This window comes from Papaver somniferum, chromosome 6 (assembly GCF_003573695.1).
Source record: "Papaver somniferum cultivar HN1 chromosome 6, ASM357369v1, whole genome shotgun sequence".
Lineage (NCBI taxonomy): Eukaryota > Viridiplantae > Streptophyta > Magnoliopsida > Ranunculales > Papaveraceae > Papaver > Papaver somniferum.
The window spans coordinates 103,284,305-103,300,132 of record NC_039363.1 but is presented as its reverse complement, the minus strand read 5'-3'; the positions used below and the strand labels follow the sequence as shown (position 1 = coordinate 103,300,132).

At 40.1% G+C, this 15,828-nt stretch overlaps 4 protein-coding genes and 1 long non-coding RNA gene across 5 annotated transcripts; 2 read left to right on the top strand and 3 right to left on the bottom strand.

The window, feature by feature from the left end:
- The first annotated feature begins 4,686 nt into the window (after window positions 1-4,686).
- On the top strand, window positions 4,687-7,443 carry LOC113286128. Its single transcript, XR_003329116.1, has 4 exons — window positions 4,687-4,807; window positions 5,534-5,721; window positions 6,386-6,554; window positions 7,189-7,443. It is a non-coding gene; the product is annotated as an uncharacterized LOC113286128 (long non-coding RNA).
- A 177-nt stretch (window positions 7,444-7,620) lies between these two features.
- On the bottom strand, window positions 7,621-9,242 carry LOC113291225 (probable leucine-rich repeat receptor-like protein kinase At1g35710). The gene has a single exon (XM_026540784.1). It carries the CDS (start codon window positions 9,226-9,228, stop codon window positions 7,621-7,623), a length of 1,608 nt encoding a protein of 535 aa, XP_026396569.1. The 5' UTR covers window positions 9,229-9,242.
- A 678-nt stretch (window positions 9,243-9,920) lies between these two features.
- On the bottom strand, window positions 9,921-11,171 carry LOC113285989. The gene is made up of 4 exons (XM_026534721.1): window positions 11,067-11,171; window positions 10,884-10,993; window positions 10,511-10,647; window positions 9,921-10,329 (listed from the first exon to the last, which is right to left on the bottom strand). The coding sequence occupies exons 1-4, from the start codon at window positions 11,116-11,118 to the stop codon at window positions 10,182-10,184; spliced, it is 447 nt and encodes a 148-aa protein (XP_026390506.1). The 5' UTR covers window positions 11,119-11,171; the 3' UTR covers window positions 9,921-10,181.
- Window positions 11,172-11,710: 539 nt separating this feature from the next.
- LOC113285988 (pentatricopeptide repeat-containing protein At4g37170-like) lies at window positions 11,711-14,043 on the bottom strand. The gene has a single exon (XM_026534720.1). It carries the CDS (start codon window positions 13,901-13,903, stop codon window positions 11,960-11,962), a length of 1,944 nt encoding a protein of 647 aa, XP_026390505.1. The 5' UTR covers window positions 13,904-14,043; the 3' UTR covers window positions 11,711-11,959.
- A 245-nt stretch (window positions 14,044-14,288) lies between these two features.
- LOC113285987 (syntaxin-112-like) lies at window positions 14,289-15,552 on the top strand. Its single transcript, XM_026534719.1, has 2 exons — window positions 14,289-14,409; window positions 14,531-15,552. The coding sequence occupies exon 2, from the start codon at window positions 14,560-14,562 to the stop codon at window positions 15,466-15,468; it is 909 nt and encodes a 302-aa protein (XP_026390504.1). The 5' UTR covers window positions 14,289-14,409; window positions 14,531-14,559; the 3' UTR covers window positions 15,469-15,552.
- The last annotated feature ends 276 nt before the right edge of the window (window positions 15,553-15,828 follow it).

Here is a 15,828-nt window from a genome sequence, read left to right as displayed (position 1 = left end):
ACATTGCGCCTTGGAGAAATATATAATCTCACATAAATGTTTCATCATAGACTGCACGATTTTGTGGGCGAAGTCCCCAGAAATCATGCAACTCCTGACGGGAAGAGGGTCTCTGTGAACTCAGGAAGGTTGTTGATGTCCTTTGCTTCGATTTTGGAGAAGTCGTTCCTGATCTTTACGTGTGATGAAATTGGATTGCTGATTTCATTCTATTGGGAGTTCAAGAGCAACTCGAGCTTCTTCATATATAAACGCACGTCCTGCTAAAGTGCCTGCGCCGGATGTTAAAAGTACTCCTTTTCAGCTCCCTCTTGGGTTGACGTGACTCTTATGGTGGCCGCTCCGTTAGTGTCTTGAGGAAGATAGGTATCTCTTTCTGAGTTATAGCTCTGAGCCTTACGAGAACCTTTTGTCTTTCCATCAAATCAACAGTGGTAAAAGGAGGTCGGCTTCTTCTGACTCCTCCAGTCTCTCGTCCTGATGGTGGAGTAGCAGTGGATTTGGTGACGGTTGAAGCTGTCATACTTGAAGGAATGTTGGGAGTGGCGGAAGCGGCTCTGGATCTGGTGATCGGAGGTGTAACATGCAGAGATGGCGCGGTTTTGATCACGGGTGCTGGAGCCATGGCGCTGTTTCGAAGGGTGAGGATGGCGCTGCTTTGGCTGGCTGTGGAGCGGAGAAGATGGTGCTGGTTAGATCATGGAATGACAGGGACGGCTGCTGGATAAGATGTGAATTATTGGCGCTATCTTGGCAGAGGCCTGTTGGTGCCATAGAGCTTTGCCAACGCGGGTCCGGCTGCCTCTTTCCGTGTATAGCCCAAAACAAGAAACCTTCCTCCATTCGAACTCCAAAAATTTTTATTCCTATGAAAGGTGTCACCTATCCTCTTTACCTCGTATTATTGGCTTTGTTTCCATATCTTGGTGCTAACGGCGGAGTGGTAGCAATAAAGCAGGAGAACATATTCCAAGTACGTATCTCCGTGTTTCTTATTTCTGTTTGCTCTTCTATTATTGGTGCAAACCCTAGCCATAGGCATGTCCGCCGTAGTTTTATGGGAGACGCCGCGATAAGGCCCCAGTCACTCCTCGTCATGTGATAGCTGATAACTGAGCCATTGGTTCCGGGTGGATTGTTTGTTTCTACCATCTTGAGATCAACGTTTGAAAAATGAAATTGAAATTTGGAAATTGATATTGGAACCGAGATATCAATCTGCCACTGTGGTCGCCAATTGTTTGAGGGTGAAAACAATTTCTGCTGATTTCGGTAATTTCATGTGTGGGTGAGAAACGAGTCTAAACCATAAACAATGTACTGCACGGGAGTACTTTAGATTCAAGAGATCAATCTGTACAAATCCGGCCTAAACCAAGAAATGGCCGTTTCAGACTTGTTTCGGTCATAAAAGTGAAGGAGAAGGGTTGGTCTTAGGGAGGGAAGCAAAGAGAGTGTTGAAGCCAGAATAGTTGATTCTGGAAGAGTGGTTGTATTACGACTCGTATCAGAAGGTGAAACGCTAGCAATTTGGAAAGCTAACGGGTGATTTCTGAGTGTTGTATTCTCCTGCCCAAAACGTGTTGTTTGGTGGAAATAGGTGAGACCTATTTATACAAGTCGTAATAAAAAATACACTGGCTTCGTAAGAAGTGGAAACGATTGAGTGGTGGAAGAAAGTGGTAACGGGTAACGCCTGGAATTGATGTTTCCATAATGAGGATACGTTTCAACACTTATTTCTTACCATTACTAACCGCCCCACCTTTATGACACTTTCTTGTAACGGGCGTACTGCACGCCGCACGCTGTAAACCGCCAGACCAATACCCTGATGAGCATCCCCCAGTTTGTGACATGTTTTGCTGTCTCGAGTGTTTTCATGGAAAACGTGTAGCGTGTTGCTAGCGTATGGAAAGTCAAGATTGAGAGGTTTGCCGATTCGGTGGCGACCTTCGACGGCCGAGATTTGCATCTCAATAGGAAGGGTAGCCGTTGATCATGGATACCCTCTGTTGGCAGCCAGCGGAGTGGTCGCGGCATGGCTTGCGCATGCTCTTGGCGTGGCCAATTAGGGTTTTGGTGATGTGACCAAAGAATTGGCATCGTAGCCAAGAGGTTTACACAAGTCGTTTGGTTTGGTGGCAAGCTTGTGCGGCTGAGATCTGCATCTCGGGTTGAAGGGTAGTCGTTGATCGTGGCTACCTTCCGTTTGGCAGCCATCGGCATGGCTTTGGCGTGGCCAAATTAAGGTTTGGCACCGTGACCAAAGAATTGGCATCGTACCCAAGAGTTTGCCACAAGTCGTATGGTTTGGTGGCAAGCTTGTACGACTGAGATATGCATCTCAGGAGGAAGGGTAGCCGTTGATCGTGTCTACCTTCCGTTCGGCAGCCAGCGGCATGGACGACATGTATTTGGCATGGCAAAATTAGGGTTTGGTACCGTGACCAAAGAATTGGCATCGTAGCCAAGAGGTTGCCACAAGTCGTTTGGTTTGGTGGCAAGCTTGTACGGCTGAGATCTGCATATCAAGAGGAAGGGTAGCCGTTGATCGTGGCTACCTTCTGTTTGGCAGCCAGCGACATGGTGGCATGGTCGGCATGACTTTGGCGTGGCCAAATTAGGGTTTGGTACCATGACCAAAGAATTGTCATCGTAGCCAAGAGGTTGGCACAATTCGTTTGGTTTGGTGGCAAGCTTGTACGGCTGAGATCTGCATCTCAGGAGGAAGGGTAGCCATTGATCGTGGCTACCTTCTGTTTGGCAGCCAGCGACATGGTGGCATGGACGGCATGGCTTTGTCGTGAAATGGAGCCGCAAGCATCGTGTGGAGTTGTTGGCTTGGCTTGGATCCGCTGCCATTGTGAGGCTTGGAATGGAGCCGCAGGCATGGTGCGGCTTGGACGGAGCCACTGGCAGTGTGCAGCTTGGACGGAGCCGCTGGCAGTGTGCAGCTTAGAGCCGTTGGCGTGGTGCGGCTTAGACAGAGCTGCTGGCATGCCTTTGGCACAGTGGTGTGGCTGGCATGGTTGGCATGCCTTTGGCACAGTGGCGTGGCGTGGATGGCATGCTTTTGGCACGGTGGTGTGGCTGGCATGGTTGGCATGCCTTTGGCACGGTAGCGTGGCTGGCATGACTGGCATGCCTTTGGCACGGTTAGCTGGCATGAGAGAAGATGATGCCAGCCAATACTAAGGCTTCTGCCGCGGAACGTAGTATATATATCTATATATATAAGGTACCAGTGAGTCTTGTACTGGCAAGGTGCCGAAATTTATAGCGTATTTGGGACGGTTGTCGCATCCGCGAGTCTGGGTAAATTTCACGTAGACATATTGAACGACTCAATAAATGTGCTAGTAGAGATATTGGTGTTTACAGATCTGTTTCCTTATAGAGTGACGTCACGTCAGACCAAGGTTTTACGATTTTAACCCTAAGCTAAAACCCACCATCAACAGTTGCATCTTGCCACTTTGGCTTTGTCTTGCCTTTCCCTCAATGAAGCTTCATTGTGTCGATCAATAAGCTTTATTACTTAGCCAAATGTTTTTACAGTGTAGCGTCACTTTTGCGCTTCACTGGCCCTGCAGGGTCATGTCATCTTAGTACTTGACAGTCTATATAGTAACACACAACCTTTGCACATCACTGACTTCGCCTGCAATACTGTAACGTCCAATCATTATGCGTCACTTGCCTGGCCGGTCATTGATCACCACCCCATAGGAACCGGCCTAAGCATTTTGGACCGTGAACCAAAAAATAAGTAAAAAATAAGTAAAACCAAAAAGGTCAAGAAAGTATCATCTTCATTGACTGAAGGAGGATTCTAAACGGACCGAGAAACTAGACTACACCAAAACAATATCTCACTTTATGTCTCATAATTTTTTTTTGTGTGGTCCCGGTAAACTCCGCGAAGGACAGCAGGGGGTCTCATTTTTTGGGTTTGTTGTGTCCAGCGGTTTCGTGTGGTTTCATTCACACGGTTCACCAAGAATTTTTGTTGACTGAAAATAGACTCTGATAGTTTTTCCCACTGCTTCAGATTAGGAAGTATCGCTTGTGGAATGAAAAATGGCGATTGGCACAGACAATACCCAGTCGCCTCTCGTGGATCCTGCTGCGCAAAAACGGGATAATCCTTCAATCCGTCTTTTGGTATGTATCTATTTTTGTTTGGTCTTCGAATCATACACCCTAAACCCTTATATGTGGGACTAATTAGGGTACAGTTATATTTGATTCTTCTCTGCATGCAGCAACCATCCCTTGTTATTCTCTGCACGAGCGTATCAGATTTTCTTGTCCATCTGTAATTTGAAACATAGTGAGTTGTTCATAATCCGATTTATAACCTAGTGATTATCAAAAACCATCTGCTATAGGTTTTCCTTGCTGGGGTGAGGTGGGCTGGGCTCTGCCAACTACAGTGGCGGCATACCGCATTGGTTAGGTTGTGTACGAATTGGAGGAAAAAGTAGGCTCCATCATAGGTAAGAACTATCCACCCTTCAAGATTTCTTTTTTGGTGGGTTTGTTATTTTACTGCTTGTCTTGGTTCTAGTTTAACTATTTAGTCATTAATCTGCAATAGGTTCTCACTTTTGGTCTCGCTAATTTTAGGATTGATATATATATATGAATGTGAAACCTAGCTTCTTCGAGAAGCACGTGGGTGGGCGTTCCATATCAGAAGCGGAGCGTAACTTGTTGAGTTATCCTGTTGTTGTTATGCATTTGCAAGGTGATAACGCGGTAGATACAGCTATCTGTATAGCGAATGACGTTAATTTAAGAGGTATGTCGGAGATGGTAACATCATTAGAATAGTTGTTAACATATAACAATTGATTTCTTAGTAATGCTTGGGTCTTATGTGATTATAAGAGATTAAGATGTTTACTAATTTTTGGGTGTTTACCATTTATTAAGTCTGCCAAGTCCCTGTTTGGCATTGTTGTCCCCCCTTGGCCGCCTAATGACTTAAAGTCTTAAAGACTTAAACTACACAGATCATTGGTATCTTTGTTTATGTCTGAACATGCTAAAATTTAGTTGTTTTCTTCTCTTGATTGATTGACTTGGTTTGGTGAAAATTCTTGCAGAGAAGAATTTCATCCCATGCACGATTAAAAAATCTTTAGAGTTGTTGAATAGAGTAGATTATGCAGCGCTTAAAATACTCCAGAACACCTTCTTGTTTAGGCTGTAGTATAGTGGATGTAGATCTCTTGTTTACTTTTTTTCCCCTATTACTGACCTGAGATATAACCTGTTTACAGTTTACTCTTCCTTATTCTCCGCATCGCCAGTTATCTTTTGAGATTTCCCTTGTCCAGATCTATTTTATGCTTTCCCCTTTTTCTTTTTATATTGCGATACACATGCACAACAACCAGACATGCAGATGCTCATGCTGTCAGATTTTATTATATTCACTATTTTTCCATTAATTTCATCCCATCCAGTGGTGATATAATTGATTACCTGGTTTTGCATTTCTTATGTGTTCTATCTTTGGCAGGGATATGATGTGCGTTGAGGTCTTTGACTCGGATTCCGCTGCAAAAGAAGCTATCGAACTATGGTTCCCTAACGAACCAGAGAGGTTGCAAGAGGAATGCAAGGAGCTAAATTCTTATCTCCGGCTGGCAAAGTTGTCAGTTCAGAGGAAAATCTGCCCGAACACTATTTTAGAAATCGAGGAGTCGAGTAAGTACTAGTGACTAAAGCTGAGTACAAGCAATATTTCATAGCTAGATGCACACAGGTTGTTAAGCATGTATGCCCTTAACTTGATAACATGCTAATTTGCTTTGGGCTCTTAAATCTGCAAATCAGTAATTCAGTGATCCACCATCATTTTTTTTTAACATGTTCCACCTCTATGACAATGTTAGGTCTCAAGCTTTAGTGAAAGAATGAAATTGGGTTACCATTGTTGAACAAGATTCTATTCAATTGGACACAAAAAATTTCAGACATGGATGAAACAAATTGATTTTTTCTAACTAGAAGTTCCAAAGACTGAAGAAGGGTATGGCGTGCGGAATTAAATCCCTCATCGTTGAAACAGCACGAGACTTTCGTTACATCTCTATATGTAGATAAAGCCTGTGTTTTAGCCCTCAAACTCATTTATGCTTATGATAAATTTTTGTAGGACTGCTCGACAATGCCATTTCACTAAAGATGTAAATCTCTTCCTAATTAAGCCCCATTCTTTAAAAGAGCGTAACGTTGGCACCATCTTAGAAAAGTTGGATAGGATGTCTCTGCATATTCATGGTGCGTAACATCTGCATACATGATCTAATTTAATGTAGTTATTATGGTTGATGTTTTGTGAACTTGCTAACTGATTTGATCTGCACAGGATTGAAACTCGTGAAGTTGAATGGCTATCCTTAGAACAGTGCATGGTCCTGTGATTCTTCCTCTAATGAATCTGACAGTGCTGGTAATCCCCTTGGTGTTGCTGTGGTTTTGCAAATGGAAGAAGACCAGACAAAGTACCTGCTTAACTCAGAATTTCTGGTTGACAAGTAAGTATCTCGGACGGGTTCTTCCTTTTTATATAGGTTTTAGTTGTATTGCATAAACGGTAACTAAATTTATTAGTAGCCCTGTCCCTCGTGTAGCTGTTTTGTTCAAAATATACGAGGTTTTGATCTCCTAAGATTTAGGTGCCTAGTTTGTTCAGTTTAGGAATAAGGTATTTGACTACACATTGAACCATATTTGTCTACCATTTGAAAGCTCATAATCAAAGTGGGAGATGATAGTTGATAGTTCTTCTTGGGTAAACTTGTTTTGTCTATAATCAGTAGGAAGAAAAACACTGTTGTAGGATCATTGAGAAATTTAATGGTACATATTTGTCAAGTCATGGGGAGAATAAATTAATGAAATAACACTGTTACAGAACATTAAGAGCATCCGCGATGGTGGATGTCAAGAAAAGCCAAAAAATCTAAGTTAACATTAGCTTTAACTATAACATTCAGGATTATCAGTCAGATGGGTGTTTATAGTTTCAGTGGATTAGGGTTCCTATCTGAAGAATTGTGTTTCATATGACCAAATTTGGTACTGATATTAGTTATCCAAGCCCCTTATCTTTGTTGACCTTACACAATCACCACAGCATATTGAGTTCTTGTTTCTTGTTTTCTGCAGGAGGCTCTTCTACATTAGTGATAATTGGCAAACGGCTTGGTAGTTGTGTGATATGTATTTCCCTTTAGGCTTTGCTTTATGGAAGGATCAGAAGCGCCAGCCTACACTTGAGGCAAGTTTGATTAGGCTTCTTTAGCTCTGATCTTTTGCTGTGGCAAAATTTATGTCTGTACTCGAGTCACTGCTACTCTGTTGTAAATAATAGAGTTAATGATAGTGATAATGGGTCAAACATTGTTCTGTTGGGAAGGAACAAAGGAGCCTAGGTATAAACATGATCAGGCTCAATTTATTATTGATTTTATTGCCAAAAAAATAGAATTATTATTCAAATAAAAGAAAAAAGCTAAGCAGGATAGTGAAGCAAATCAAATTGATTGACATCTTTATTATTCAGTGAAAATAGAATACATAAAAAATACAAAGAAATTACTAAGCAGTTTTACATGGAGGTAGAGGAGAGCCACATAAACCAGAATTGCCTTCAAAAGAAGAGGCAGGAAATGCTTTGCTGTGAACTGGAATTTCACCTGTCAACATGTTCTTTGACACATCAAATATCTCAAGGTTTGCCAAGTTTATTACTCCAGAAGGTTTACTACCAGTGAAATTGTTCATATGAAGATCAAGTTCTCCTAAACCTGAAAGGTTCTCGAGCCCAGCTGGTATAGATGAATGGAATCCATTGATAGACACATTAAGTGAATATAAGCTTGTCATGTTTCCTACCCATGTAGGCAAATCTCCAGCTAACATGTTACTCGATACATCAAGATATGTCAGACTCATTCCAGATAACCACTGTGGGAGTTCTCCAGTTATCCCGGTGCGAGCTAGATATAGTCGCTGAAGGGTATTCACATTTGCAATCCAAGTTGGTATGTTTACTAGGTTCAGTGGGTTGAATGACAAATCCAGGATTTGCAAGTTCAATGTAGCTAGTTGAGAAGGAATTGGACCAGACAACCCATTTCTAGACAGATCAAGATCTAGGAGATTCACAAGATTGCTAAGACTTGATGGGATCTTACCAGTAAAACGGTTGTTTTTCAAGTACATGCTATCAAGGTCTGTAAGATTGCCAAGACTAGCTGGTAATTCACCTGTTAACAAGTTGTTCTCGAGTATTAACCGTCGGAGCGGAATCTTACCGATGGATGATGGTAGACTACCTGTGAGTTTGTTATCTGACAATCGCATAAATTGAAGAGAGGTTAACCCTGAAATTGAACTGGGAATGCTTCCACTAAGCTTGTTTTGATAGAGATATAGTAAGTTTAATTTGGAAAGTTCTCCAATGGATTGAGGAATGCTTCCTGTAAGCTGGTTCTCGGATAAGTCTAGTGTTACCAAGTTCTTGAGAGAACCAATTGTACTTGGGATACCACCTGAGAATCTGTTTCCATGGATATCGAGCTTCGTCAGAGAAACTAGTTGGCTAACTGAAGATGGAATTCCACCAGATAGCTGATTGTTGAATAAACCGAGTTCCGAAAGAGAAGGCATGTGCTGGAAAATGGAGGGAACTGAACCAGATAAAAGATTATCACTGACATACAGCCTAATGAGTTTAGTAAGATTTTGAAATGATGCAGGGATTGGACCAGAGAACTGGTTGGTATCTAGGAAAACAGCAGTAAGGTGTGACAATTTTCCGAGTTCCGAAGGAATGGATCCCGTTAACTGCTTAAGGTTACTAAGGTCTAGGAACTCAAGAAACTCGAGATTACCCAAAGATGGAGAAATCGTTCCGTTCATGAACGTATCGAAGATCGAGTCGTCAGTGTCAAACAAACCAGGACGAGTCAGATTCACGACACGACCGTTGGAATCACAAGCGACACCTTCCCATTGTGTACAACAGTCGGTGGATTGGTTCCAAGTTTGTAACAGTTTGCTTGGATCTTGGTTTATCTTGCTCTTGAAATCAAGAAGAGCTGCTTTGTCAGTTTCATGACATGCTTCTATGGAAAAGAAAACGGTTGCGAAATAGATTAGGACAAGAAGAGAGCTGAATTTCATGTTACTTGAGAATGCCATCTGAGAAAGTTGGATGATAATGTCTTAGGCTTAGAATGAGTGATTGAATATGATCAAGAGTATCATCGGTTTATATACAGAGCGAGTTTACTGTTTAGCAGTGGTATTTTGTGGACTGTGGACACATCTTTAACGTGTCCGCGCTGAACACTCAATCTCCATGGCTAGTAAGATGTCCTGTACGTAGATATTTTTGCTCATATATTGTATTATAATGTCCAAGACCAGGACCAGAACGAATTGCATGTTCTGCAATTTGATTTTGTCTTATTTTGGTTACGTGAGGATGAGATAGGCAGCCACCAAGTATCTTGAAACAAAAAAGGGTCTGTAATCTGTATAGCTGTGCAAATTATTATTAAAAGAGAAAGAAAGAATGGCACACCGTGGCTGAACTCAAATTCTCAATAATATGGAGTCAACCTTCATTACAGATGGTCATTGGTCAACCTTCATTGATGAATAATTGACCGTACTCTGTATAATATCATTTGTGTAGATTTGGGCATAAATGAATGGTTGCTTTGCCATTTTGAGAAAAGAATGTCAAAAGCCCGACATCAGAAAATCTCATGCTTCAAACAAAAAAAAAAAACAAAGTTTTCTTTTTGAAATTTTTCCGGGGTTCTTTCTTCATCCCTTACCAATCCAGCATCATGCTGATGACACCGCCGTAATTTCATCAAAGAAAAAAAAAAGATAACACCGCATTAAAATATTACTTAAACTAGCCGTGCCAGTAGTAAGGATCTATTGGCTAACCAGCCATGTCAAAGGCACGGATTATTACCTAGTCCATATACATATCTACAAATATACATTTTCCGTACAAAACTGGTAGTTGTTTTTTTCTTTTTAGGCCTAAAGCCCAAGCAAACATAGTAAGAGAAATTGTACTACTATACTTCTATTACTAACCAGAGAAAGAGACAGACAGCCCTCAATGTACTTATTCAGGGACGAGTATCTTCTTGTTTCGGGGACCCAAAGCCGCTAGCTACATCATACTGTGGCGAGTATGTGTACATAGCCCGGCCTTCATGATCAGTAGTAGATATTACAGGAGGTTCATTAAGAAATGCCCAGTTGCTCCTAGTCCACCTGAAAATAAGCATGACAAAGTACACAAGCATCAATAAACCCGATTGTAAGTAAGATACAGGAATTACATGAATAACCCAGAACTATGGGAAAATTTGTTTCAATGGTCTATTGGAGTAAGGTATCAGTGTTGGTATGAAAGGACATGTATGACATTGACAGGCTCATTAGATACACTCACCAGTTGTTTGTCTTGATTAGTTTGTCGATAGCAGTTTCGTCAACATCGAGGATATTACCCTTTCTATCCATTAAAGGCAATGAACTGAATCTCCGAAACTTCTTCACATTTCCTGATTGCTTTTTAGATGTATTCTCCTGTCATTAGTTAGAACAAGCAATTAAGATGAAAAGAACATACTCATCAGTGCTTTAAAGAGATAAAGGGGTGTTATTTTGTACTGTTATAACTATTGTCTATTGAAAGAAACTCATTTTTGACGATTTTCGATCACTTGTATAAAAGTTTAATGAACTTTCTGGTAGGGATAACAGCAACAATTAACACAACTAGTTCTTAGTAGGATGACATACATATATTCAGATTGGATCACCTGGTCAATAACTCTCTGAGTATAATTTTCTTTCTCGAAGACTGGCTCTTTTGATTTCCAATAAGCTTCAATTTCTTCTTTGGTACATGAGTTGTTTCTCTGGTATGTCACTGCAACAACAAAAAGAAATGATTAATAAAAACCAACTAGGGAATGAACGATCGAGCTTACTAATGAAATTACCAGATTTCAAGTCGCGGACAGGAGAGTCCCAGCCTCCCATTAGAGAACCCATTTTGATGATTGATATGAACAGAGCAGAATTCAGAAACACTAGTGGTATCTCTCTTTCTTTTAGTTTACATTTGCAACACTCTATTCTGAGTTTCCTATGTTTATGAAGCAGAAGAGAATTTGTAATTTAGTGGCTCTATAACTGTGCCTTGTTCTTATCTCCACAAAATCTTAGAATAAAACATAAGAAAATTTAAGATATATATGTCTGTACTAGGCTTAGGAATACATCATGTTTTGACTGTGTTTGTTTATATGGAAGGATAAAACAGAAATGATGTCTCTAGAACTAGTAGGAAAGAATAATGAAGTATTACATACTTATCCATTAATTTGTCATTTACTTTCTGGAATCTTATTGGTGAAGAAAAATGGTGGGCATGAACCTGTTTTTACAGATGGTTTAGCCAACAAACTGTGAATAACTTAAAACTTCAAAGTAAAAAGTAACTGGCAAACAAAAACCTATACCAGTTAGAAATTAATACTGAAATTTCAAGTCTTAAATTGGATTATACCAGGCTCTAAAATTTCATCGAAACATTGAAGGTTCATGGCCAGAACTGGCTTCCAGTAACTCAATGAGTGGCCGCTTAACTATCACTTACCTAATTTTTTAGAAGCCGATATGACAATGTGTTCGAAAGTTGCCCAAATCTCGCTAATTGAAGCCTTCTCATATATCAAAACTAAAACTGAAGTGCAAAATGAACAATTGCAGACTCCACATTATAATAACACTTCCATTGCCCGCATACCTGTACATTTGTAGCTTTATTCCAGCTGACTCTTTCTGAAACCCAACTGAGATGAAGTTGTTTACAAGCTTCTAAACCATAAGATCACCAAAAATCTCCACATGAGCAGATCCCATCCTTGAAATGATGGAACCTCTTCGAGTCCCTGACAATAATCTCTCTCTTCTCAATATTTGAAATAAACTTGATTGCACTATGACAATCTCCACATGTCCTAAGGTTCTTACAAACCTTGATCAATGTTCCAGGTGGGGTAGACATAATACCAAAAGCAATTGCAAGTTTCTCACTGTGGTAAGTCAGATTGTGCTCCTTTTGCTCTTCTTCAACATCATGAAGCACGGAATCTGTTTTAGGTACATACCCTGCTTCTTTCATCTTTACGGACAGCTTCTCCAGAAAGTCATGGATTTCCTTGATTTTGGGATGTGAATTATCTCCCACCACAAACAAATGGAGCTTTCTGTTTACCGTAATCCAACTTGAACTTGGTTCCTTAACCACACGTTGATCCCTCATAGTTTTCCTGATCATTTCCACTTCATTCCACATCCCAGCATCAGCATAGATGTTGGCCAAAGTAACGTAGGTTGCAGGATTCTCAGGCTCTAATTTCGATAACGCTTCTGCAGATCGTTTTGCCAGTCTAAGATTTCCATAATTACGACAATTACCAAGCAAGGAAGCCCAAATATATTTACTAGGCTTCATTGGCATTTTATCAACGATCTCCTCAGCTTCATCTAGGCAACCAGATCGTCCCAGCAAGTCCACCAGACAAGCATAGTGATCAACAATATGTGATAATCCATGCTTTTCACTTATGGAATTGAAGTATTCAAGCCCTTTATCGACTAACCCCGCATGCGTACAAGCAGAGAGGACCCCAACAAATGTAATGTGATCAGGTTTGGTTCCTGATTTTAGTAGCAATTCGAAATACTGAAGAGCCTCCTCAGGCCGACCATTCTGAGCAAACCCACCGATCAAGGAAGTCCAGGAAACAAGATCCGGATGCCGCATTCCATCAAAAACTTTCCTTGCACTCTGAATGTTACCACACTTAGAATACATATGGACTAGCGCACTTGCAACAAATGAAATGGGGTCAAACCCAATTCTTATCATGTGCCCATGAACCTGTTTCCCTATATCTTCTTCAGTCAAAATCTTAGCTGAGCAAGCATTCAAAATCGCAGCATAGGTGTAGTCATTGGGTCTAATCCCAGATCTCAACATTTCAGAAAACAAGGCAAAACCATCTTCTCTTCTCCCCTTTTCAAAGTATCTTCCAATCATGGTTGTCCATGAAACAACATCTCGATCCAATGTTCTATCAAAAATATACCGCGCATCTTCTATACTTCCACATTTCGCATACATATCAGATAGAGCACTCCAAACAACAGCATCTGAATCCAATCCAGTCCTCATTACATGAGCATGAATTTCTCTGCCACACTGTAAACAAGGAATAGCAGCAGAAGCAGAAAGAGCACTAGAATCAGTAAACTTGTCACTCTTCACCTCATCATCTATTTGCATTCTCCTATATAATTTCAGAGCATCTTTAGGCCTGTCACGACGAACATACCCAGAAATCATCGTATTCCATGAAAACTTATCCTTGACAGGCATATCAGCAAACATTCTATAAGCTTCTTCAAGTTCACCCGCCTTAGTATACCCAGATATCATAGTATTCCAAGAACACAAATCTCTATTCCCCATTTCATCAAACACTTTCCGAGCATCAACTAAACTACCGCATTTTGAATACATATCAAGAAGCCGATTACATAAGAAAACCCCAAATTCAAAACCAGAGATTTTAGTATGTGCATGAACCCTTTTACCTTCTTCAAGTGCTCTTAACTGTAAACACAACTGAAGAAGAGACGAGTAAATAGCAACCGATGGACGAATTCGTGAACGATCTAGAATGTCTAGAACTTGAATCGCTTCTTTCAATCTTTTCTCTTGACATAAAATATCTACAGCTTCTTTGAATCTCTTTTCTCTATACATAGTCTCAATCACATCATCACTTCTACTATTTGATTTAAAATTTTTTCTTTTGTCATCCAAATTTTGGATTAATGAATATATGGATTTCTGGTAATCGAGTCTAGTAAAATATTTACTATTAAATATTGTTATTTCAGGTACAAAATTCTGAAGTATTCTCAGGTGTGAGGTTTTCAGTTTCATCGACTCCGGAAAGAAAAGGGGAAAAGAATTTGGCGCTTAAATTTAAAAGAAAAAACCAGATGTGCCCACGTAAAGCAGTTAGAAGTGGGACCAGGTATACAATTTAACCGGCTACTTCGATGCTAATTTCAAAATTTGAAATTCGCAAAAAAAATAATATAACGGCACCGTTTCATCGTAATTCCTCTCCTGTTAAGTAGTTACACACACAGGAATTTGAATTCCTCTCGTCAAACTCCTCATTCCCTCTTCTCATCAAATATAAGATAAATCCTCTGCTTTCAGAATTATTATTGCGTTTCCATAAATCGATTCATTCAAAGGTAAATTAACAGTGAATTTGATCTTGTTTTGTTTTTTTCCGATTTAATTCTTAAAATTTTCTTAGTGATTAAGATCTATTTCTTGATGAATGATCTAATGACAAAATCTGATCTGATGCAGGCGGTTAATTACTCTGAAATTCTGCAAAGATGAATGATCTCATGACAAAATCCTTTGTTAACTACGTAGAATTGAAAAAACAAGCAATGAAAGATCTGGAAACTGGTCCTGACATTGAGATTGGGCGACTCGGCCCTACTGACGAAGAAAATCTCTCTCAATTCTTCGAAGAAGTGAGTATAATCAAGAAAGAAATGGAAGACGTCACAAACTTGCTTATTGATCTTCAGGATTTGAACGAAGAGACAAAATCAACACACAGTGTTAAGGTTTTACGCGGGTTAAGAGATCGAATGGATTCAGACATGGTTGCGGTTCTTCGAAAGGCGAAAATCATCAAAGCAAGGTTGGAATCGCTTGACAAATCTAATGTGACTAACCGTGAGATTTCTCTGATGTATAGAGAAGGGAGTCCAGTTGATAGGACTAGAATTTCTGTCACAAACGGGTTGAGAATTAAATTGAGAGGTTTGATGAATGATTTTAAGACATTGAGGGAAAAAATTGTGTTGGAACATAAAGAAGGTTTGAAAAGGAGGTATTTTAATGCCACGGGTGAAAACCCAAGTGATGAAGTGATAGATAAGATGATTAAAGAAGGTGGACAGGTTGAGATTTTCGCAGGGAAAGCAGAAATGGATTTGGAGAATCTAGAGAGGCAAAAAGCTGTCAAAGGGATACAGAGAAGTTTAATGGAGTTGCACCAAGTTTTTCTTGATATGGCTGTTTTGGTTGATGGACAAGGGGAACAGATGGACAATATTGAAATGAATGTTGCGCGTGGCCGGGAAATGGTAAATGGTGGTACTGATCAGCTTTCAGTGGCTGATTCAATGAGAAAGAGGGACAAGAAGACTTTCATCTTGTATGGAGTTTGGTTTTTAGTCATTTTGTTGATTTTGATAGGGGGGTTGGCATCAAAATCAAAGAACAATTAAAGTAGTAGAAGTAGCATTAGAAATTCATTATCAATATGAACCATTTTTAGGTTGTATTCCTTGATCTTTTAAACTATTCTTGCATTTGTGTTGTCTCTGGTACCATTAGCTTTTTGGTTTGCTGTCTATTGATTTTTCTATATCTTTGTATTAACTGAGTGAAGATTTTACGATACGTCACATCGGAAACGATTTAGAAAAAACCGACACGCGGAGAATCCACTCTGGTAAATAGGACCGAAAAGAAGATTGAACAACACCAATCCAGGAATAAAGTGATAAATAACGATCAATGATGATCAATCTCTCAAAGAGAAGTAAACAGGTTCTTAACCAAACAGTAATTTTAATAAACGAGCT